The 22,642-nt window shown below is 39.6% G+C and overlaps 2 protein-coding genes across 45 annotated transcripts in view; one reads left to right on the forward strand and one right to left on the reverse strand.

Annotated features, from left to right (window-relative positions):
* Window positions 1-1,081: 1,081 nt before the first annotated feature.
* On the forward strand, window positions 1,082-3,652 carry cd8a (CD8a molecule). The gene is made up of 6 exons (XM_026307742.2): window positions 1,082-1,417; window positions 1,548-1,865; window positions 1,955-2,056; window positions 2,151-2,258; window positions 2,367-2,406; window positions 2,877-3,652. The coding sequence occupies exons 1-6, from the start codon at window positions 1,369-1,371 to the stop codon at window positions 2,926-2,928; spliced, it is 669 nt and encodes a 222-aa protein (XP_026163527.1). The 5' UTR covers window positions 1,082-1,368; the 3' UTR covers window positions 2,929-3,652.
* Window positions 3,653-3,725: 73 nt separating this feature from the next.
* The window catches only part of cast (calpastatin), a 33,844-nt gene continuing 14,927 nt past the window's right edge, over window positions 3,726-22,642 (reverse strand). For 5 of the 44 annotated variants that reach the window (XM_026307700.2, XM_026307698.2, XM_026307702.2 and 2 more), the window contains 34 exons: window positions 19,031-19,093; window positions 17,243-17,386; window positions 16,852-16,965; window positions 16,176-16,295; window positions 15,801-15,932; window positions 15,112-15,255; window positions 14,712-14,756; window positions 14,527-14,628; window positions 14,313-14,393; window positions 13,878-13,916; window positions 13,060-13,143; window positions 12,804-12,863; window positions 12,586-12,717; window positions 12,111-12,215; window positions 11,855-11,971; window positions 11,613-11,726; window positions 11,429-11,530; window positions 10,762-10,890; window positions 10,464-10,568; window positions 10,051-10,167; window positions 9,804-9,917; window positions 9,141-9,218; window positions 8,787-8,855; window positions 8,478-8,582; window positions 8,065-8,181; window positions 7,624-7,941; window positions 7,427-7,531; window positions 7,159-7,251; window positions 6,809-6,853; window positions 6,580-6,714; window positions 6,032-6,109; window positions 5,712-5,741; window positions 5,351-5,457; window positions 3,726-5,231 (listed from right to left, as the gene is read on the reverse strand). In XM_026307700.2, the coding sequence (XP_026163485.1) occupies window positions 5,359-5,457; window positions 5,712-5,741; window positions 6,032-6,109; window positions 6,580-6,714; window positions 6,809-6,853; window positions 7,159-7,251; window positions 7,427-7,531; window positions 7,624-7,941; window positions 8,065-8,181; window positions 8,478-8,582; window positions 8,787-8,855; window positions 9,141-9,218; window positions 9,804-9,917; window positions 10,051-10,167; window positions 10,464-10,568; window positions 10,762-10,890; window positions 11,429-11,530; window positions 11,613-11,726; window positions 11,855-11,971; window positions 12,111-12,215; window positions 12,586-12,717; window positions 12,804-12,863; window positions 13,060-13,143; window positions 13,878-13,916; window positions 14,313-14,393; window positions 14,527-14,628; window positions 14,712-14,756; window positions 15,112-15,255; window positions 15,801-15,932; window positions 16,176-16,295; window positions 16,852-16,965; window positions 17,243-17,386; window positions 19,031-19,093 (3,435 nt within the window). In that variant the 3' untranslated portion in view covers window positions 3,726-5,231; window positions 5,351-5,358. The remainder of the gene's footprint in view (window positions 5,232-5,350; window positions 5,458-5,711; window positions 5,742-6,031; window positions 6,110-6,579; window positions 6,715-6,808; window positions 6,854-7,158; window positions 7,252-7,426; window positions 7,532-7,623; window positions 7,942-8,064; window positions 8,182-8,477; window positions 8,583-8,786; window positions 8,856-9,140; window positions 9,219-9,803; window positions 9,918-10,050; window positions 10,168-10,463; window positions 10,569-10,761; window positions 10,891-11,428; window positions 11,531-11,612; window positions 11,727-11,854; window positions 11,972-12,110; window positions 12,216-12,585; window positions 12,718-12,803; window positions 12,864-13,059; window positions 13,144-13,877; window positions 13,917-14,312; window positions 14,394-14,526; window positions 14,629-14,711; window positions 14,757-15,111; window positions 15,256-15,800; window positions 15,933-16,175; window positions 16,296-16,851; window positions 16,966-17,242; window positions 17,387-19,030; window positions 19,094-22,642) is intronic. The other 39 variants (XM_026307710.2, XM_026307713.2, XM_026307708.2 and 36 more) reach the window with 29 other exon arrangements.

Genomic DNA, 22,642 nt, shown 5'->3' on the forward strand with positions numbered 1-22,642 from the left:
GACCGGAATGATGCCCGGCAGTGCACAACAGTAAAGTTTCTACAGAGCAGCACAGCAGCAGTTGTTTGACCCATGATTTAGTGATTTGCTGGTGTAAAAAAGCCACTGAGCTATAAATCCTGCTTTTTCTGCCATCTAGTGGTTAAACTTCACCCTGCTGCAGTGATGTCACACTGCATGTTAACACAGTGTCCCATTCAGTGTCCGGTTTGGTTAGCCAAAGATGAAACTTTTAAAATTTGCCAACACTTTGTTGTGCTTTAAATCATTTCAGCATAACAGCAATCTGAACTATTTAATAGTCAAAGTTAGTCTGTAAAGGCAAAACCTTTGAACAATGTCACAAATGAGTAAAATGAATAAACATTCAAAATGAATTGGATCACCAGCTTATTCTAAAATAGATACAACTGAACGCTGACAAGACATGTGGGTGTAAAGAAAAGGCAAAGGTTTAACCCTGAACTAGCAGGTAGAGGCCTGGATGGAAAAGACAAGAGCGAGGTTAGTAACCACTTAAATGGGCTGAGGCTCAAGCTCTAGTGTCGACCATTTCCTCAGTCCCTCGCCCACTCTGCCTTTTTATCTTCTGAGTAAGGAAACTAAACCGCACACACACCAGCAGGGAGGGACCAACATCAGACAACATATATTTGTCACTCTGGGCCGAGAGCATGACATATGTTCATGTTTTCACAGTGACATTTATTGCTTTTGTTTACCTTTTACATTCTTTTAGTGGTATTACTTTTGTGTTATACGACTTATAATGCTCATTTTCTTATTTTAAGGTTACTGTTGGGGCATTTTGCCTGTATTTCAGAACAAGGCTCTAATCAGATTCATGTCCTGGGTATTGGGGTTACATGGTATGAGTCAGAGGCCACTAGGCCACTCTGTTTTTTTTTTTTTTTTAAGCCTGCTCACATCCGAACAGAGCAGCTGTTGTGGCCTCTTACTTATGAAATGCACCATTTGAGGTTAACAGAGCAGTGTTACGGTCTAGTGTTCATATAAAGTGAGCTGCACGTGCACTATGTGCTGTTTTACACTCTCCTTTTCAGCCCACATACTGCTGAGTTCGTGTGCCTGTAACATTTGTATGAAGTTGAGCTGTTCAATGCTTCAAACCAGAGGCAGAGGAGTCAAAAGTGTAGATCAGTAGGCTCCACTTCAAACTATCTTGCAGACCACGGCTGTGCTGCAGGGGGTCTCTGCAACACTCCACTGCAATGATCCCATTCGACAGAGCAGAGAAGAGGGTTACAGGTGGGGCGTGGCTTGATATCACACTCAATAATCTCACAACAGGCTCCATCAAGCACCACAAAGACGTGTTTAACAGCTATTGTCGTCCGCAAGATTAAAATGAACCAAAAGTGGATTCAAATTCTGGTGATTCTGGTGTTTTATCAGAGTAAGTTCAAAATGTTTTTCTCTAATAACTCGTGACAGTGTCTTCTGCTCTGTTTCTTAGTATTTGGGTTTTGGGATCCTGAAAACAATGAGGTGATTGATAACAATGCTCCCTCTTTTTCATGTTTTAGGAATAACTGCAGAAGCTGGTGAGAAAAGAGTAAAAGATGGGGAGGGAGCTGAAATCACGTGCAACCCTAAAGAGCAAGGCACCATGGTCATCTGGTTTCGAGTGTTGGACCACTCTGGGATGGAATTCATTGGATCTTTCAGCAACAGCGGCTTAAAAAAATCAAAGGAAATCCATCAAAAATTCAGTGAAACAAAGATGAGTCAGCATATCCTAATGCTGAAATCCTTCAGCAAAGCTGAAGACAGCGGCACTTACACCTGTGCCTCCTTTAAGGACAACAAACTGAACTTTGGAGAGATAACCCGTCTGGTTGGAGGTGAGTTTTGTTTCACAAATTTGGTTTAATCCTGACATGATTAATTATTTTCAGCAATATTTTCCATGAAATCTGTTCTTATTTTTCAGAAAAAGTCAAAGAAACCCTAAGATCACCACCAGCCACCCCTACGAAACCAAATCTCCAAACAACCACCATGCCGTGTGTTTGTAACACAATCAATGAGAAAGGTAAACGTTACCTGAAGCAACATCATTTCTTAATGTGTTGTTCCACTTTTCAGTCCAGTCATTTACAGGTGCTAAATGAACATATGTCTTGCAGTGGAAACCAGTCCTGACTTGTTTTGTACTCCGTTGATACTGGGCCCACTGGCCGGGGGCTGCGGCCTTCTTCTTCTGCTGCTCATCATCATCACTCTGTACTGTAATCGTAAGTCAACCTGATACCTTGAACCTTTTCTTTCTACTCAAATTGGTTTAAATTCATTTAATTTTAGCTGAATATTTATGTTTCCAAATGTTTTCAATAACACTGTAGGAATAAGGACACGGAGATGCCCACACCATTATAAAAGAAAGTAAGTTATTTCTTTTTCTAATTTAAATATGTTTTTCCATTTAAGGCCAAAGCTATGATTTCAGAACTAAGTAGTTTTTTTTTTCATATTTATTGTTAACTGTTTACTGATAAGTCTTAATTTAAAAGGTTAATTATTTCAAAACAACTATAAAAACTGTTAAACTGAAAATAAAAAAAACTGAACTGTAACTTAAATTACTTTTAGAGCTTTGTCTCTATTTTTCCTGTAATTAGAACCAAAATATAGTAATTTCCATTGGTTTTCTTTGGAAATGATTTGTAAATTACATGCTTGTAAAATAAAGTGTTTTATTTCTCTCAACCTCAAGCCCTTAACACAGTTTCGAAGACTTTTCCATGATGCATGAAATATGGAATTAATTTGAATTAATTATTAAATAACCCTCTTAAAAACACCACCATTTTTTAGAGTTCATTATTTCCTAATACCCTGTTTGTTTTGTATAGACCGCGACCCATGGCACCTGGAAAACAAATGATGACCAACAGGCACATTTAATGTAAATGGTGAAACTTCACTGAGCTTCTTTAAACTGCAGCTGTTTTGCAATGTTGTTGAATTGCAGAAATTATGTTTTCATCTTATCTACAAATTATTTGTATATTCATGGTGAACAATTTGCCACCAATTTGAAACATTCACATTATGTGTAACAGAAATGATACAGTGTTCAGCAAATACGCATCAAGCACATCAAATAGACTAATTTAGAATAGCATATATTTTTTTATTATCATTAACTGCACCATGGTTTGACAGCGAATAAGGTTGTGCTATCACAATCAGTGTTGATTTATCCAACTCCCATGAATGTTAACATAAACCGCTGAATTCCTGAGAATATTCACCACGCTAATTTAAATTTTAAGGTTTATAAAAAAAAGTGTATATAATTCATTTTGCTTTTGTATAGATTTTCATTTTACATTTATATTCTCTACTTTTCACTGTTAGCATGCTGCCCTTCAGTTCTGCAATTTAATAACAATAATTAATAAAACAAATTTAAATTAAAAAAATAACCAAATTTATTTCAATAATATGCTGAGGCAGGAGGACAGTTTTTAATTAGAAGTATGCCAGCAGCAGTAGTTAGTTATTGTAATTCATTTAATTTTAATTTCTATGGTTTAAAAAAAAATGAAGAGTACATATTAAACTGTTGCACTGTTGTTTTTTCAAAATGTATATACAGTATTTTAGAATGAGCCCATCGTGAATTTTTGCAATGTGAAATATTGTAAAAAAAATAAAAAGAAAATATAATACCACTCAGACGAGATTTCCTTCTTGGCTGTATTGAGTTGCATTTTTCTTTATTTATGTTTCTTGTTTTATTTTTTTCCACACATCACACCTACTCATTTGCATTCCCATCAGTCATTCAGGGTCTCGGCATAAAAATATAAAGTTTAAGCAAAAGACATTTGTTTTGTTGTAAGCCCCCCCAAGTCAAAAGGAAGTGGGCTGCTACAAATGTATGCAGAATGAAAAACCACTAAGTCAGGAGATGAGAAAAATACTTTCAGAGGAGATTCTGTTCCCGTTCAGTTTAACACATACACATTTCCCTTGCACCTGTAAGAAAATCGAGTTTATAGACTTTTTTTTTCTGCATATTAAAGGAGTTCATGTTAATCTCTTATTTTAGGCACATATTAGAGAAACCAGATTCTACATATAAAAACTACACCATACTAATTTATATATATTTTTTATTTCACTAGTATTCCCCCATCTAAAATATCTCAAATCTTTTAACTCCCCTGCAAAACCTTTGACAGGAAAGAAAAAAAAAACACTTGGGGAAAGTATACTGATTTTTGACTTTACAGTTGACAGCCCTTTGGAAATTATACAGTGTTGATCTTATATAGAGCAAAGATTTTTTACAGTATACATATGGGCAGTTTCACAAAGCTTGTAACCAGTTTGGTTCACTAAGTGCACTTCTGAACAACAACAAATTCGTTTTTTTTCTACAAGGCCAAAAACATAAAAATACCCTTCTCTTGACAGATTTATCCACAAAAAGTAAAAGGCATTTGCAAAAAGCTCTTGGATACAAGATTAAGCAGAACACCTCCTGGAAATCCTCCCCAATATCTAATAATGTAAACTATTTGTTGGCAAAAATATAAGCAAACTAAGCTGTACACTAGTGTCTTAATGGCATCTGACCACATCTTGATAGAAAACTTTTCTGTGTACATCAAGATTGCACAAAGATCCCGATATTATACACCCACTGTGCACTCGGTCTGCGCTAGCTGACAGTCGCCATCACTCCAACCAACATCACAGAGCCACCAGCTTTTGAGAACCAGTGTGTTGTGACATTAGCGTTTCAGTGGAAAAATAGAAACTGTCAGCTGATTTGTACATGTAGGAGTCTCACAAGCAACGCCTTCCTTCCCGCAGCACGCTAAACACACCGACCAGCAAAACAAAAAGTTGTGCGTGTCTTAAACTTTCCCCTTCCCCCCCGTTGTCCCTCCTTTGTCTGTTCATCAACAATCCTTTACATCCATCTTGTCTCAAAATATCTTTTCATTTTCTCCACAGACAGAAACCAAAAGCTTGCTATCTTTTAATACGTGTGAAACTGAGAAAAAAAAGGTGCTGCACACAGATGTGTGTGTATGTGTCTATGTGTGTATTTCTGCATATATGTGGTGAGCAGGTGTTATGTGTACGTCTGGGTTGTCTTTCATCCAATATACATTCTTGACGATTTAGAAAAAAACAGAATCATTATCCAGAGATCAGCTCCTCGCACTATGTCCCTGTGCATCAGCAACCTGCAAGACGTGACACGTTCAACAGTCAATGAAAAGTTCTGCACATTTATTTCTGTCCTGTTGGACGTGCTTCATCTTTTATCAAGTAAAATTTTGCCAAAGACAAGAACAAAAATTACCAAGTGGTCTAACTCTTGCCTCCCTGCTTTGTGGATTTTGGCACAACATCTGAGCTTAGATGAGTCGATAGCTGGTCAGGGGCAGGTGGTTGCTCTGCATGGTGCTTCTGAAATACAAGGTCAAGCTTTAAAAATGTATAAAGGAAAACAGTGGCTTTAAATTGGGACATAGATTTCATGTGATTACTTGGGAAAATTCACATCAGGCAAAGCAGTGACAGACAGTATATCATGCCGCTTTGTGCAGGCTCCACTGATAAGAGATTTTGGCTCAGTTATTAGTGCACAGATTCATTTGGTAGATTAAGGTCTAGGTTCAGAGTAATTTACGTCTTCATGCAGCAGGCAAGCATCTGCTTACTTTAGACTTTGACTTTGACTTGCTCTTGTCCTGTAACAAAGTTGACACCTTGATTAAGCTCAACAACTCCACAATGAGTTGGTGAGGTGGTGGCCAGTGATACCAATACCAATAATCAACATGAAGAGGGTGCCAGGTCACAATGATACTGTGACTAAGAATAAAGAGTAATCATTAAAATGATCCATATATATGAATATTTTTACCATTAGATTTCAGATTTCACAAGGGGTTTACATTTGGTCTTGTGTTATTCTTAATTTATCAGTAATATCAGCTGATGGAGCCATTGTATATCCCAATTGCACAGATCTTTTTACCTTTGGCTTGTCTGATTTAACCACTGGGGCATCTGGGAGCAGTGTAGCAGCCTTGTCCTGAGCAGGACCAGCCTTTGGCTAGGAAACAGATAAAGAAATAAATCAATGATAGCCACCTTTTATCGACTATGGTCAGCTCCTTTGTACAGAACTAATGCAGTAGCCTGCTATGGTTTCTCATTCCATACATTGTGTCCAACATATTGACTTGCTCACAGCAGGAAAAGTGAAATGTCTATGTGGAAGTGACAACATGAACATGTATATGTATGTATGTATGTATGTATGTATATATATATATATATAGTTTATATATAACTTTAATTCTTGTATATAGAGAGAGCTTAGTGAGCTGTAGTGAAAATCTTTGTTTCTGCGCACAAACCTGGTCAATAAAGCTGATTCTGAACAACAGCTATTTTCCACTAAATGTCCTATAAAGCTATTCCAGTAAATCAGCATGCACAATAAATGGCCCCTGTCACCTCGCCTACATAAAATGCAGCTAGAAGGGGGTGTATTGGCAGCATTGTAAGCTTCTGTGCTACCTTCAGGGGCTTTGAGTCCGACACAGCAGGTTCCTTCTTTCCTGTGGCTGCAGATGATGAGACTGTTGCAGCTGGCTTGGAAGCAGCAGAGAAGTCAGTGGACAGCAAGTCGAGGGCTGTATTATCATCCATGGTCTTCCACAGAGCAGAAAAAGAAAGAAATTAAACTCAATTGGCACAAAGTATCGTTGTATCATTATATGATCATTGCATTCTGTGATGGACTTACATCTTTGGGTGATGCAGCTGCTTTTGCTTTTGCTTCTGCCATTTTCTTTTGAATGAAACAGAAATAAAGTTACTACAACTACTACACACTATGTCCTAGTAAATATTCACCTGCACAATATATATTAACCACTTACCCAGAAAAAACCCATTCCCATAAAAACAGCCCAAGTTAATTAAATCTTTGATTTGAATAGATGAAAAACCTTTACTGGTATATTAAAAAATATGACTCTATATAAATTTAAAACATCAAATCACCCAGGATCAGATCAGCATTTTTAGCTGTCATATGTTGTATTACAGAACAGAGATAGTATTCACAAAATACGAATGCAAACGTCAGTGTACCTTAACATCCTCCTCAGTGGGTCGATACTCTGGTGGGAGCGAGTCGTCCTTCTCTCCCATCTTAATCAGCTTCTCTTCAACAGCCTTTTTCTCCTGCAACCAAACAAATCCAGACAAGCTGAAGTGATTTTCAGACTGTGTTTTCTGAGCGTTTTAAAATTCTCAATATTATATATAAAGACATTATATAACTTACAACTATATATATATATATATATATATTCTCAATATAAATTCACAGGCCGTGCCTTTGAAGCATGCTGGCTACCTTGACAATGTCTTTGGCAGGAACTGGGGCAGGCTGAGGGACAGGTGTGATATCCTTCAAGGTGTCTGACAGAGCATCCAGGGCACCATCTTCTCCTGTTCCCACCTGAGAGCACAAACACAGACAATAAGATGTCGGCAGAACTACAGGATGTTAGAGAGTGTAAGTAGTTTGTAAGAATTCAGTTGTAAGTTCACCTGCGGGGCTGTTTTTGTTGGAACACAGGCAGCAGACTTCACTGTTGGGGCAGCAGTGGAGGTAACGTTCATAGTTTTAGAGTGTACCTGTGCAGGAGCAGCTGAGGAGGTGGCAGGAGGAGCCTTGCCAGCAGGAGCTGCTGAGGGCTTGACAACTGGAGCATGGACAGCAGGAGCTGCTGAGGGCTTGACAACTGGAGCATGGACAGCAGGAGCTGCTGAGGGCTTGACAACTGGAGCATGGACAGCAGGAGCTGCTGAGGTGGTCACAAAGTCTCCAGACAACAAGTCCAGAGCCTCATCAGTGCCCATGCTGGGCTGAGGGAGGGGGAGTGAAGGTCAATACCATACATGTATTGATGGTGTTTATTTCACACATGTACATGTAAACATGTAAGAGCTCAATACCCTGAGGTATCATTTTAATTCACCCAGTCTCACCTCAGGTTTAGGAGCAGGCAGTTTTTTGAGTTCATCTTCTTTAAACCTGTAATCTGGAGGAAGTGCGTCCTCCCTCTCTCCTACACGCACACCCTTTTTGGCCTTGAGCTTGTCCTCCTGTGAAAGGGACAAGTAAAAAAGACATTTGCTCTGAGGAAGGTTAAATATACACATAATTACTAACTTATATTTCTATCTTTGTGAGGACACTTACTGGCATAATGCATTCCCTAGACCTTCACCAACACAACTAAATGCTTTACCCTTACCCTAAACTAATATTAACCCTAACCCTAAAACCAAGAGTTAACACTCAAACAGGAGTCTGAGAAAGTGAGGACCAAACTGTCAGTTTGTAATATTTGTCAGTAAGTGAAAAAGCAACTAAATGCATGTGTGTTTGTGATCCCAACCTCAACGATGTCCTCAGGTCTGAGTTTAGGGGGTTCAGGTTTTGGTTCATCCGCTGCCAGCGTGTCACCAAGAGCACTGAGAGCATCCAGAGACATAGGGTCACCCTGAGGAGAGAACAGGAGAAGTTTAAAATTTAGGTATAAAAGTCTTGGGTTAGTTAAAAAAAAAAACTGTGTAGAGAAGTAGAAGGCCAAATAGAACAAAGTGTTATACCAAAAAATGATTTTTAGATACACAATCACAAACTATCATTGTCAAATAACAAATATTTATAGCCAAAACAAAAATATTTGTATTATCTTCTGTACCTTCTCAATCTTGGGTTTTCCAGGCGGTTGGGTTGAACTGGGTTGCTCAGAAGGACAAGCTGCTTTCTGCTAAAATACAGGAACATTCAATTGGACACACAGACCAAAAAGAATGTGGGACTGTGGAGGGCACAAGGTCAGGCACACACACAGGAACAGGAGCCAAATTAAATCCTTTTGTTCTATTAACACAGTAAATCCATACTACAGAGATCCATGCTCTACCAAATGGTTCACCGACATGCAAACACACACGCACACGTGCGCACACACACGCGCGCGCGCACACACACACACATTAATGCACCACTTTTTTTCTTTTTTTACTCTGTTGGTAGCAAGAGGGACACCTGCCTGAGTTCCTGAAGCTTTAGTTGGAGCCACAAAGTCTTTGGATAACACATCAAGAGCTGACAAATCCTCAACTTTATTCTGGAAAACAGAGATGTAACCAGTTTAGAGTGACTTCATAAAGAAGTTTTCAAGAATTAAATCTTGATGTAAAAACAAATCATTTGCAGAAAAAAGACAAATTTGGTTTCTTGCCGACAGTTTGATGAGAAGGTTGGCTACATTCTCTAACAGTATGCTAAATATGGAGCAAGAAGATGACCTGTTCAGTCAACTAAACCCTGTGAAACCATGTGCGATTTTTCCACTTTGCAGATTATACAACCAACACGCTGTGACAACTTGCAAACTTTAGAGGTGAGAGAAGAGAGTAGTATCATTCTTGTCATCTACGTCTCAGTAAGACATAACTAAGAAAGCTTCTTTTAAGTGTGAAATACATGTCACTGAAAGGGAACTGAGAATATCGCTAAACATCAGAGATGCAGAATATGCTAAAATGCGTGATTGATGCTCTCTCCTCCAAAATATGCAAATATTAAACAAGTAGCACATGCTACTGTGGCTGTTGTGTCTGTAAAGATTTGATCTTCTGCTAGAATGATTCATCTGTACGTTGCTCTGCAGATTTTGGCTGCAGGTACTAAGAACAGCTCCACCACGTACCTGTGCAGGAGCTGCTGAGGGCTTGACAACTGGAGCATGGACAGCAGGAGCTGCTGAGGTGGTCACAAAGTCTCCAGACAACATGTCCAGAGCCTCATCAGTGCCCATGCTGGGCTGAGGGAGGGGGTGGGGGAGGAAGTGAAGGTCAATACCATACATGTATTGATGGTGTTTATTTCACACATGTACATGTAAACATGTAAGAGCTCAATACCCTGAGGTATCATTTTAATTCACCCAGTCTCACCTCAGGTTTAGGAGCAGGCAGTTTTTTGAGTTCATCTTCTTTAAACCTGTAATCTGGAGGAAGTGTGTCCTCCCTCTCTCCTACACGCACACCCTTTTTGGCCTTGAGCTTGTCCTCCTGTGAAAGGGACAAGTAAAAAAGACATTTGCTCTGAGGAAGGTTAAATATACACATAATTACTAACTTATATTTCTATCTTTGTGAGGACACTTACTGGCATAATGCATTCCCTAGACCTTCACCAACACAACTAAATGCTTTACCCTTACCCTAAACTAATATTAACCCTAACCCTAAAACCAAGAGTTAACACTCAAACAGGAGTCTGAGAAAGTGAGGACCAAACTGTCAGTTTGTAATATTTGTCAGTAAGTGAAAAAGCAACTAAATGCATGTGTGTTTGTGATCCCAACCTCAACGATGTCCTCAGGTCTGAGTTTAGGGGGTTCAGGTTTTGGTTCATCCGCTGCCAGAGTGTCACCAAGAGCACTGAGAGCATCCAGAGACATAGGGTCACCCTGAGGAGAGAACAGGAGAAGTTAATGTTTAATCCATCACATAAAGAGAGAACAGAGGTTGGAGTGAAGTGTATAAGCTACTGATGTGTCATACATTTATACTATAGTTTAACTACTGAAACAAAAATTCCCTCCCACACATAAAAGTAAATGCAAACTGGCAAAACAGTAAAGAAAATCTTTTGTATCTCACCTCATCAGTCTTGGGCTTAGCAGCAGCAGCAGGTTCCTTTCCAGCAGTGACTTTGTCTGCCTTGCCTTTTTTATCAGCAGAGGGAGCATGATACGTAGCCACAGGGGGAACTGCAGAGGATTCGACTTTCTATACCAGACAACAAAAACATTATCTGTTTTTTTTTTTTTTTTTTTAAACAACATGTTTTTTTCTTTGGCAACCATCTCTGGAAAATGAATGAAAAATTAAGGCTACATAAACATGAGGCTCTGTATTTTTATCACATAAGCCTATTTGTTTAAATTTTACCAAATCTCCATTGTAGAAACTCCTGTCCACTGAAGAAAAAGCCTAAATCTGATTATTTTTAAGGTAAGATCTGAATCTGAAGTTTTTTATTCCCAGTTGTATTTATAGATGTTTATGGACATTGGTAAGAGTAGAAGATAGACTGGTTTAAACCAAGTTGTGTCAAAAAACATGACTGCAATACTTTAATGCAGATTATAGATTTCAGAATGGCCTATATATTTGTTTAGTTATATCTTTCAAAAACCATATTGTTATCTTTGAATAGTTCAGTCACATGTGTGAACACCAACAGCAGTATCAAGCTTGTTAGTATTTAAGGAGATATGACCAGTCAACAGATACTTGCAGGAAAGGAGCAGTAAGCTCACTGTACCTTGGCAGTAGAAGCTGAAATTCCAGCCTCTTCCCCTTTCTTGGCTTTCTTATCAGCAGGAGGAGCAGGGGGCGCAGCTACATGGGAGGCCACAGAGGCTTTCTACGACAACCAACACACAGATCATTAGGAGAGATGTTTGATAGACAAGGTAACTTCTGCTATTTTTAGATCTACACTCTACCTGTGTAGGAGCAACTGAGGGCTTGACAACCGGCGCCTGGACAGCAGGAGCTGATGAGGAGGTCATGAAGTCTCCTGACAACAAGTCCAGAGCCTCATCGGTGCCCATGCTGGGCTGCAGGTTGAGAGTGAGGAGAGATACGAAGAAAAGAGACAGAAATATATTGCTTATGAATAACATGCAGGTCATTGATATCACAGTGCTACATTAGGACCCTTAAAGGGAACTTGACAGTGTCTCACCTCAGGTTTAGGAGCAGGCAGTTTTTTGAGTTCATCTTCTTTAAACCTGTAATCTGGAGGAAGTGTGTCCTCCCTCTCTCCTACACGCACACCCTTTTTGTCCTTGAGCTTGTCCTCCTGTGAAAAGGAAAACATGAAGTAGGAACATTGTTTGTGGGAGCAGGAAATTTGTCTTTACTGCACTATCCACTACAAAAACCATCAAAGGCAGTGAAAAAGCATGAGAACAGCAAAACACAACTGTTTTCTCTCTTACTGAAACTAAATCCTCAGGTCTGAGTTTAGGGGGTTCAGGTTTAGGTTCATCTGCTGCCAGTGTGTCACCAAGAGCACTGAGAGCATCCAGAGACATAGGGTCACCCTGAGGAGAGAACAGGAGAAGTTAATGTTTAATCCATCACATAAAGAGAGAACAGAGGTTGGACAGGTGCACAGCAGTACAAAGTCATGTGTCTGCTCCTGTAAATAAAATGATCTGGGGTTTGTACTGGGGTAAATACAGACAACACTTTTTACAACATTTTACATTACATGCATTAATTATGATATAATTAAGTAAATTGATTCATTAGGTAAAGAGTGTATTTTTAAAGTTGTTTTTTTTCTATCAGTAATTAAATATTTCATTTTTTATTCAGGATACCCAAATATCCTCAGGACCTCATAAGGTTTTCAGCAAGTTGCTTTAAATTTCAATAGAGACCAGCAAAGACACACTTGCAGGTAAGTACCTTGGAGGAAGAGGAGGGAAGTCCCGCCTTCAGAGAAGAATCAGCTGAGGCTTTCTCCAGTTTGGCTTTCTTATCAGCAGGAGGAGCAGGAGACACAGTCGAAGGAGGAACTGATGCAGGGGTTTCACCTTTCTGCAAAAAAAATGACAGACAATGAGTATTAGCTCCTCCAGTCATCTGCTGCATTAGTGGCATCACACATTAAGGTTTTACTATACCTTTGCAGGAGGTGATGCAAAGTTAGCAGGCCTAGCAGATGAAGCACTGACACTGTCCTTCTATATATTAAATATAGAAATAAAATCAAGACTGCAAATTGTTAGAGAAAAGCAGGCAGGCAGTTTTATACAAGTATATATTCACAGCTAATATTGTCCACAACAGACATGACAAACTGTGACTTTTCTATATGGACTTTTATTACGAGGGTGCATGCCACGTAACAGTGGAGGATGGGCTAGCAGTGACTCTGACCTCTTGGTTCTTGGGTGCTCCAGCAGGAGCTGTCAGGAAATCACCTGACAGAGAATCCAGGGCCTGATCTGTGGTCAGTGGTTTCTGAGAGGAAAAACAGACTGTGCATCACCATCAGATACTGACAGTCCCATTTCTTTTTCTATTTTTTTTTCTATAGTTCACAATAATCATAAGCCTTCTCATGATCCTCCACTAGATGGCATCTCTAACCAAGTCAAAAGGCAAACAAGGGAAAAATAATGCAAACCAAACTGCATGTACCAACAAGGAAAAGCACAGACACACCCTTCACATTCCATGGAGACAGAAATAATATCACCAATAAACACTCCTAAAAGACACATCTGACACACATGCACACAAAAAAAAACAATAACAATACAAAATACAACAATACTGGAAGAAAGTATCAGGGTGGAAATGGATCATGAGACACAGAATCAAAGAAGACAAAATGACAAAGTGGGAGTTAGCTATGGTGCTAATGTGGGTGTGTTGAGGGTGAGCAAATAGTAAAATACAAACGTATGTGCATGTACGTGTTTGTCTATGGTCCTTGATGCCCATTTATATGAGTGATTGGGTTTGGTCGAAGAAGAGCCAACGAGCTCGAACAGAAAAGATGGGTAGTGTGGCGTTCAGACAACACCCACTCAACAGTGCAATGCAACATTCCCCACTGTAGAGGAACCAGCAGATCATATGTGGAAACAGCACTTCCTATATATGTAACTGAGTGTTTGTTCATTTGCTTACACGTTAGAAAAAGTTTTATGTGACTTCACTGAAAAGTGAGTTATGAAAGGTTCACTTACAGGTTCGTCCTTGGGTTTAACATCTGCAGGAACTGGGCCCTAGAAAATACAGATCAACTTTAGACTGGGAAAGAAAAACAGGCTCATATTCTCCCATTTTCCTCTTCAACATCTCACAATGAAGATAGTTTTGCTGTGACATGACTAGGTTTTGAGATAATCATTTGAATATTTAATATTAGTGCTGAGTTACTGAACATCTATATATAGTAGAGATAAACAGAATTTGTTTGCAGTGGATTAGTGGCAAATTACTGTACTGTTTTAAAACCTAGCCTGCATAATATTTAACTGCCAAAAGAAATAGCCCCAAATGAAAACCAGTTGACAGTGAGATCTGGCAAGCGAAAAAAGCCACACTCTGCCAGTGTTGTAACAACACTAATCTGTTACTCAGAAGAAGTGATTAAGAGGAGTAGACTGAGGAAAACTGACCATATCTTTAAATCTGTAACCTGGAGGCAGTGTGTCCTCTCTTTCTCCACACTTGTGACCCTTCTCAGGAGTGATGCTATGCTGTGACACATGCAACACACACAGTTACTTATACAAGCGCCATGCTTCAGCTCAACGCCATAACATACCAGCTCTGTTAGCATGGCCACACACATATGCTGTATTCTACATGCACGCTGTGACTTTGTTGTACCTCTTGAACCACTGGCCCGGTGTATACAGGTTGAGGGGGTGTGACAGAATCACTTGATGGCAGTATGTTGGCCAAGGCATCAAAAGGATCCACTGCAGGTGCCTGTGTATGCAACATAACTCAGCGCACTGGAGCAAGCGACATGCTTTTAAGAACAAAGTCATAATACTTCAGTGGGTCTTTACCTCCTTGGTTCCTTTAGCTGCTGTGGAAGGCCCTTCCACCTGCACCTGCAACAAATACCCAGAATCAACACACATTAATCTTTCAACATTCATGTGTGACTGAAGAGATCAGTATGCCAAGTCAAACCTCATGCCCAGAAGAAAATAAAACATGAAATTGAATCATTTCTTAAATTTTAATGTATTTCCCTAAGTGAACAAAATTGAAAAGTCCATATAGGCCCTGATGTTGTCTCTTAAGATTATTTGTAGTCTATTCATCCAACCCAGAGAAGGGACAGCCAGAATCACAGTAAGCTTCAATCACATCCATGATACAACAATACAATGCCATTAAAAAAATACAGAGGATATAACAATCAGACTGCCTCCACCCTTGGTTGGTTTTTGGTTTGTCTACCTTTGTGTGGGTCGGTTTAGGTTCTTCTTTCTTCCCCTGTACATTTCCAGCCACAGCTGTTGCAGCTGCTGCAGCTGGCTTTGATGTTTTTGCAGGGTCAACTTTAGGCACATCAGCTTTGGCTGCTGAAGTGACAGTGGCACTCTAAAATACATGTTATAGGCCAGGTCAAATGAGAAATTTGCTTTACACGCACAAAATCAGTAATACAACACAGGACAGGAAGCAACCAGCTTCAGCGGAAAAAAGCCTCCACCAACGCTTTAGTTCATAGGTGTCAAATAAATTGCAGGCCTGTTTCATGTTCCATGTTTCATCTTGCTGACTCAGATTTCTGATGCATGTGTGGTGTTTCAAGTGGACAGGTGTGCACCACGAGCAAACACAATAACAAGCACAGGCATGCTGGGAGAAGGGATGCAGAGCAAAGAACAAAAGTGCACTCCTCAATGGGTCATCTCCGAAGTATGAAAGAAAAGTTTAAAGCAAGGACTTGATTTCATAAAAATTCCCAAAGTCGAAAATGTCCAAAGCACATGTCTGACTGTCTTGATGAAGATTCTGTGACTAAAAGATTTTGTAGAAAAAAGTAATAAAGCAATGACTGAAGAAAACCCCAAAAGATACACCTCGACAGACAGTCATGGAGGCATTAAAGGGTCTGGAAAGCCTGCACCACTTGGGTCTACCTTGGCAGTGTCTTTTGGTGGCTCTTTAGGTTTGGTCACAGCAGTGGTTGCTGTCTTGTCAGCAGCTGCGGCTGTTCCAGCGGAAGGAGCAGGAACTGTAGTAGTGGCTTTGACTTGGGAAACCGGTGCAGTCTACAAACATGTAGCCAAATGATTGCTCAAAAACACACCAGGATGACAGATGTACAGTAGACATGTTGAAAAGAGATGTGTAACTTAGTTTAACAGTGAAAAGGTGAAAATGTACAGTGATCACTGGTCAGTCTGTCACTGTACTCCAGAAAATAAAAAAAGTATGCAAGTTATTTTCTAGTCAGATCTGCTGGGAGTCAGGACTGGGACCAATCTGACCATTAATCCAGTGTTGTATTCTACCTTGGATGTATCTTTAGGTTTGGTCACAGCAGTGGTCGCTGTGGTGCCAGCGGCTGCAGCTGTTCCAGTGGCAGTAGGAGGAGCTGTAGCTGCAGCTTTAACTTGGGAGACAGGTGCAGTCTACAAACATGTAGCCAAACGATTACTCAAAAACACAAGGACAACCGATACACTGCACTTTTAAAGCAGCAGACATATTGAAAATAGATGTATGACGCATTCAAACAGTGTTAGTAAAAACAGGAGGAGAACATGTGCAGTGATCACTGGTCAGATCAGGTCTACTAAGGTTGAAGATTGACACTAATCTGACCAGTGATGAGTTTATACTGGTGCTTTTTCATGCTTCAGCAAAATTAAAACAAACCTGCTATATTTTCCTTTTCAAATAACATGTTGCTGAAAAGAACTGCACTGACCAGATATACTACGAAAAACCCACAAGACAATCATCAGTATAATAGTTCAACTTGTGGAGTTTTATTTAAAAGGGTGATATAAAGCAGCTAAACTAGACATTATATATATTAGGGTTTTAAGCAAGCTGCCCCTTTTGAATGTATTAATCAACCTAAAAACAAGAGGATCATGAATAGCAGTTATGTAAAAATGCTGGATACAGAGACTAAAGCAAGAAAAAGCACCAACAAGTGTTTGGCCATGATAACATCATTACCTCTTTAGCCATCTCTTTGGAACTGGCCCTCGCCCCTGCTGACGTCATGTCAACAACAGTAGCCCCAGCAGATGACATGTCAATGAGAGTAGCACCAGCCAGCGTGGTGTTAGTCTATAAACCAAGCAGCATGTGTTTAAGGAAACTCATATGGATGTTATTGACAAAGTCAGTGCCGTAAGTGTGACGATATGAGTAAACACTTTAGCAAGTGTTCATGTGACAACGCTTGCAGAGAAGTGACATATGTTGCCAGTTGAAAAGAAAACCAAGCCAGTGAAGAAGAGATGTGAGCTGCCTTGTGATAAGACCAAAAGAAGGAATCTGGTTACATCACACCAAACAGCCAAAGCCCCCTCCACTTTTATTCAGGCATCCAGAGTCCGTCTACCTCTGGTTTGGCTTTAGGTGCCTCTTTTCCTGAGGTCCCAACTGAAGCACTTCCTCCTGCTGTTATGCCACTTCCTGTGGCAATGCCTGTTGCTGTGGTAACGACCCCAGGCTGTGTAGCCATGGCAGATCCTGATGGTGCCTTCTGCAATGTACCAGGTGTGGAAAACTCCATCATCTCCCTTCATTACCAGGATTATAACAAACCTGACCTTTTGACAATCCTTAATGTATTCATCCACCACATTTACACATTAAAGTGTTTACTCATCATTAGGCAAGCTAATTAACCTGTGCAAACATATGTATGTATGTATGACCCCTTCTGTGGCACTGGAGAGAGCTGCAAAGATGACCTACATGACATCACGATGTAATCATCCCCGTGATATCCAAAGAACTAGCACAACTTAGAATTGTATGCTTCAAATTTGAGATATCTTGGCCCCAGTTGTGTTGGTTTTGACCATCCTTCTTTTTAAATACCAAACCACACCAAACATTATGGAAGTGTTACACTGTGGGACATCCTTTCAAATTTAGAATAAAATGAGAAGTATAGTTGGATGCAAAAATATATTTCAATTTGAAAAAAGATTTGCCCATACATCGTGCAACTGTTGTGCAATATGATGTCAAGCACATTGTCTTAATTATATGCAGTGCTGTACTGCATTGATCTTATACACTGCCAGTGAAACATGAGCCTGCACTATGGCAATGTCAAACAAGAAGTATGAAAGAGGCCACCAAGGTCAGCTGCTACGACTCACTTATAGCTGAAGATTAATGACTGTACTACAAGCTTAGTGTATAAATAGTTCAGTAAGTTGAGAACATTTCAATTTTTCAAACAAATTCATATTATTATTTCTTTAAATTGTTCTTATTGCACCATTTTCTGCACACAGTCAGCTTACAGTACAAATATTCCACCAAAGCCTTTCTCTACAGGCCAGGCACCAAAATAGATGATGTCTAAGTGCAGGTGTTGAGGGTCAAGTGAAGACACTTCAGGCTGGTGCTGTAGGTTACTTTGATCAAAACAATGGTTCACTTTTAAAACGTAAAAGAAAACTGAAAGACAGACAATGGCTTTCCTGTGTTAAAAGAGAGGTTGCAAAAAAGCAGAGGAGGAAAAAAGACTTTTAATTTAGGCTAAGAAGACCAGTTTGTTCTGACTGTTCTCAGTGCTAGACATAATTGATAAAGTATACTTCAAGTATGCTCAATTCCTGCATTTGTTGTAGTCTGCAAACTCTAGTCACAAACACAATAATGTTAACAGCATCAAATCCTGAGTTCCTGATTCATATAAGATAATGATATATAATTTATTAATGTCAGCTTCCTAAAGTTCTATTTAGGCAAATGCTTAATGTCTGGAAATTAGCCCCATCAGCAACAAATCAAACTGAAAATGAAGGGACAATCACGTTGGGTTATTGTTTTAGGGCAGCATTAAGATTAAACTGCTTTCCACTGGCTAATAAAACTGGGTGTTTCCTCTGTCGTACTTCAGTGGAAGGAAGAGGAAAGTTTTCTTTTTTGTTTGCTACTGCTCAGGACACAGCTAAACCTATTACCTCACCGTCCTGCAAAAATTATGTGGCTAGTAAAAACATAAAGGGGCACGGTGCTGAAACAGGAAAGTAAGTAACAATGAAACACACAGCCCAGAGTTTGATATGGCAGCCGATGAGTCAGCCCAACACAGGAAGTTAACAACTGAGTCTTTTTAAAGATACAGGGAGAGATGACAGAAAATGGTTTGAGTAATGTTCAGTACCTCTCCAGGCTTCACAGTGGAGACCTGAGCTGCCGGTTTGGGTGGGGCCTGGCTAGGCTGCGACTGCAGAGAGAAAGAGGCAAACAGAGTGAGAAAAGTTCCACAGATGATCATAATTATTTTATAATTCACACTAGGCAATATCCTGGTTTCACAAGAGGCATAATTTGTGGAAAACAAAACATTCCAGGCATCTCATTTTTGGATAGACAGATGTCACCACAGCTTCAAAGTGTATTTTTAAGAGATGGAGAGACAAAGAGAAAGAGAGAGAAGATGGAAACCTGACATACACATCTGCTGTAGTGTAGTGAAGTACTGTTACTAAATGTTCATAGACACATCTATCACAGAGCAGTGAGAGGTGGTGGATTCAAGCACTACATTCCAGATGAAGTGAAGTGAGGTGAAGGGTGTGACTGCTGTTTGCAAAAAGAAAGGAGGTGGAGTGTTATTGTCTGTGGTTACTGCAGCAACCGACAACAATACCAACAAATGGACGAGACACAAGCTGCTCTTCAGCTGACATCACAGAGAGTAAAATTTACATCCGTCATCAAACAGATCGACTCAGCTGGCCTTCGACTTTCACGGCTGAGGACTTTCATGCAGGTACTTTTTGTGCACACACGTACATCAGACTGACATCTGAGCTGGACTATCAGTCACACTGTTGTAACCTTGGTCTTGTGTTTTCTCTTTGATCAGATTTGACTTTCTTCTCTGCTTATTTACCATTTAGTTATCACTGCTCATGCTAAAGATCATCTGGTCCTTCCTTTACCACTGTACCTGCTGCCACAAAAGTATTAATCTGGCAAAGATCACCCCTCAGAACAGTACAATATTATTATTTACTGCTATGACATTTACTTACTTAGTTTGAAATTAGTAAATTATTTCATGTTATACATGCACAGCTATAGAATCTGTCATATTGGTCAATTATTGTATCTATAATAAAACAGAAACAGCTATGTTTGCTTTGGTTCTGTATGCTGCATGCACTTAAATGTTAATTTTTTCGACACTGACAATCAAATAAAAGGAGGTGTTCTGGAAAAAGTGCATTTTATACTGTTAATATTTTTACTAAACACATCAGTAGTATTATACTGATTTGTTTATATGCATTTCTTGTGCAATAAACCATTTCCCTTATTATTTGATCTTTAGCATTGAAGTAGATGTGGTTAACCAGCTAAGGTGACCAACTTTCTTGGGTTTCCTAAACTGTTTAACTACTATGACAAGACATTGTTCTGGTCTAAAGTGTGCACTACTGAGACTGGTAATGTATTATTTTTAAATGAGAATCAGCTCTTCATCCTAAACTGAAGAGCTCAACGCCTCTTTGATTATGACATATTTGAACCACTGAGGAAATCATCCTTCATCTAATACAGAGCAATAATAGTTTGTCCCAGTTTCAAGACTTTCCTCTACACATTTATTGCATATTCAATAGGTACAATATTATCTTCTTCTTCCTAAAACTAGACTACACCTAACAAATAGCAAATAACTACATTTTAACTAAAACTAATGTATTTTTTTTATTAAAAGACAAAGATTTAAAACTAAATCCAAATCAGGTGCCAACAACTGCCAGTGCATGCATCAGTCTCCAGGTGGAATCCAGTATGCAGCAGGGCTCAGCCCAGTTCTTTCACATGTGTGAAAAGAGCACACACACGCACAGAGCCTCCACCGCAGTGACACTATAAAGTACTGTGATGACTGTCTCTCTTGTTGAAAAGTTGAATGGATTGCTTCACCTGTTGTACTAACAATTTCAAGCTTCTTACATTCAGTAACACCCTGTCTCTGTCATGGTGGTGTCACCTAAATCAGATGTATGAAGTAAATGTGTCTACAATCCACTGAGATTAAGACTAAAAAAGGACACACAATGCATTTCTACAGACCTAAAACGCACTGAATTTACACTATCTGCCAATTCACCCAGTGACACACACTTACACTGATGGTGCAATATAATCACTCACACACTGAAGACACAGTCACTGGGTGCAACTTGGAGTGCAACCTCAGTGTCCAAGGGCACTTCAACAAACACATAAAAGGATGACAAACTGTGATGTAAAGAGCAGAATGACAATGTCGGTGTGTGGGTGTGTGTGTGTGTGTGTCTCACAACACCACCTGTAATCTTGGCAACTGTACACAACAAAGATGGCAACACCTGCAACCTCAAAATATTTATAGGCTATATTAAAAATGCAGGAACAATTTTGAATAAAAAGTCATTAATGCAAAGACAAAGATTTAAACCTAAATCCAAATCGGGCTCCAGCAACTGCCAGTGCATGCAGCAGTCTCCAGGTGGAGTCCAGTATGCAGCAGGGCTCAGCCCAGTTTTTTCAGGTGTGTGAATAAAGCGCACAGAGCCTCCACCCCAGTGACACTATGTCACGATTACTGCTATTAGCTTTAACATCAGCCCACTGTATTTTATGGTGTTGGATAATTGTAGTCAGATCTAAGCCAGCTTGTTTGTCAACATCATTCTGTTTTGTCCATCTGTTCAGACTTAGTAGACTGATAACATTTAGATATTATCACACAGGCAGTGGAAAACATACTGTAGTTCACTGTTCATGGTTACAGATAACAGTTTTGCTGTATTCTTGACAGATACTGCAGTCGCGTGACAAAAAGCTACATCCACAAACGATCATTATCTCATGTCTCAGCACCTATACTGTAAGTCTGGCAGTGAGTTAACCCATCAGGCCTCACACTTTACAGTTGAGCTGGCAGGATGTGGAGTGTAAAGCCAGTGGAAGAAAACAAAGAGAAACAACAGAAGAGACAGAAGCAAACACAGCACCAGTTTGAACCGTCTGCAATCTGGGACCTTTGATATAGAAATGATTGCAGCGCAGCACTGTCACTGTGGTGACAGTCACACTCTGGTGTTGCATTTACCACAAATAAAGTCACAAGTCTGCTCAGATCAATCACACGTACACAACACAGAATCAAACCTGAATTTGACAACTCTGACTTTTAGGCCAAATAGGAACATAACTCCTACCAGTTTTCCCCTCTAACATATTCTTATGTTTAAATATAACTTTATTAATAATTGACAACCAGCTGGAAGTGTCGAAAATACTGTTTAGAGAGAGCAAATAAGGTGGAAGTGGCACAGAGAAGGAAGTGAGGTCACAAGCTAACCAGGGCATCCCTCTGCTACAGAGGATGTCATGCTGCTTCTGTTGCTGCAATAAATATTTCCTGTTGCCAAGTTTAAAAAAAAAAAAAAAGGAAGAAGAAGAGTGAAGAGTACAGCACTATGCCAGATGCATTAGCATTAGCCAGTTAGCTTAGCTTAGCAAATCCAGACCAGCTTTTTCACACTGTTTTTGTTCTTTGTGCTAGGCTAAGCTAGCTAGCTGCTGGCTCTGGCTACTTACAGACAAACATGACAAAATGAATACGTTTATTTCCCTGCTGCTGTTTTAATACTGAAGTAGTACTGAGGTTTGATACCCAGCTCTGAGTACAGTACTGACATAATTGAAAGAAAAAGCAGCTCTGCCTGTACTTGATTAACAGGCTATGTTATCTGCTTTTCCCCTTCTT

This window comes from Mastacembelus armatus, chromosome 5, assembly GCF_900324485.2.
Source record: "Mastacembelus armatus chromosome 5, fMasArm1.2, whole genome shotgun sequence".
In the NCBI taxonomy this organism is placed as follows: Eukaryota; Metazoa; Chordata; class Actinopteri; order Synbranchiformes; family Mastacembelidae; genus Mastacembelus; species Mastacembelus armatus.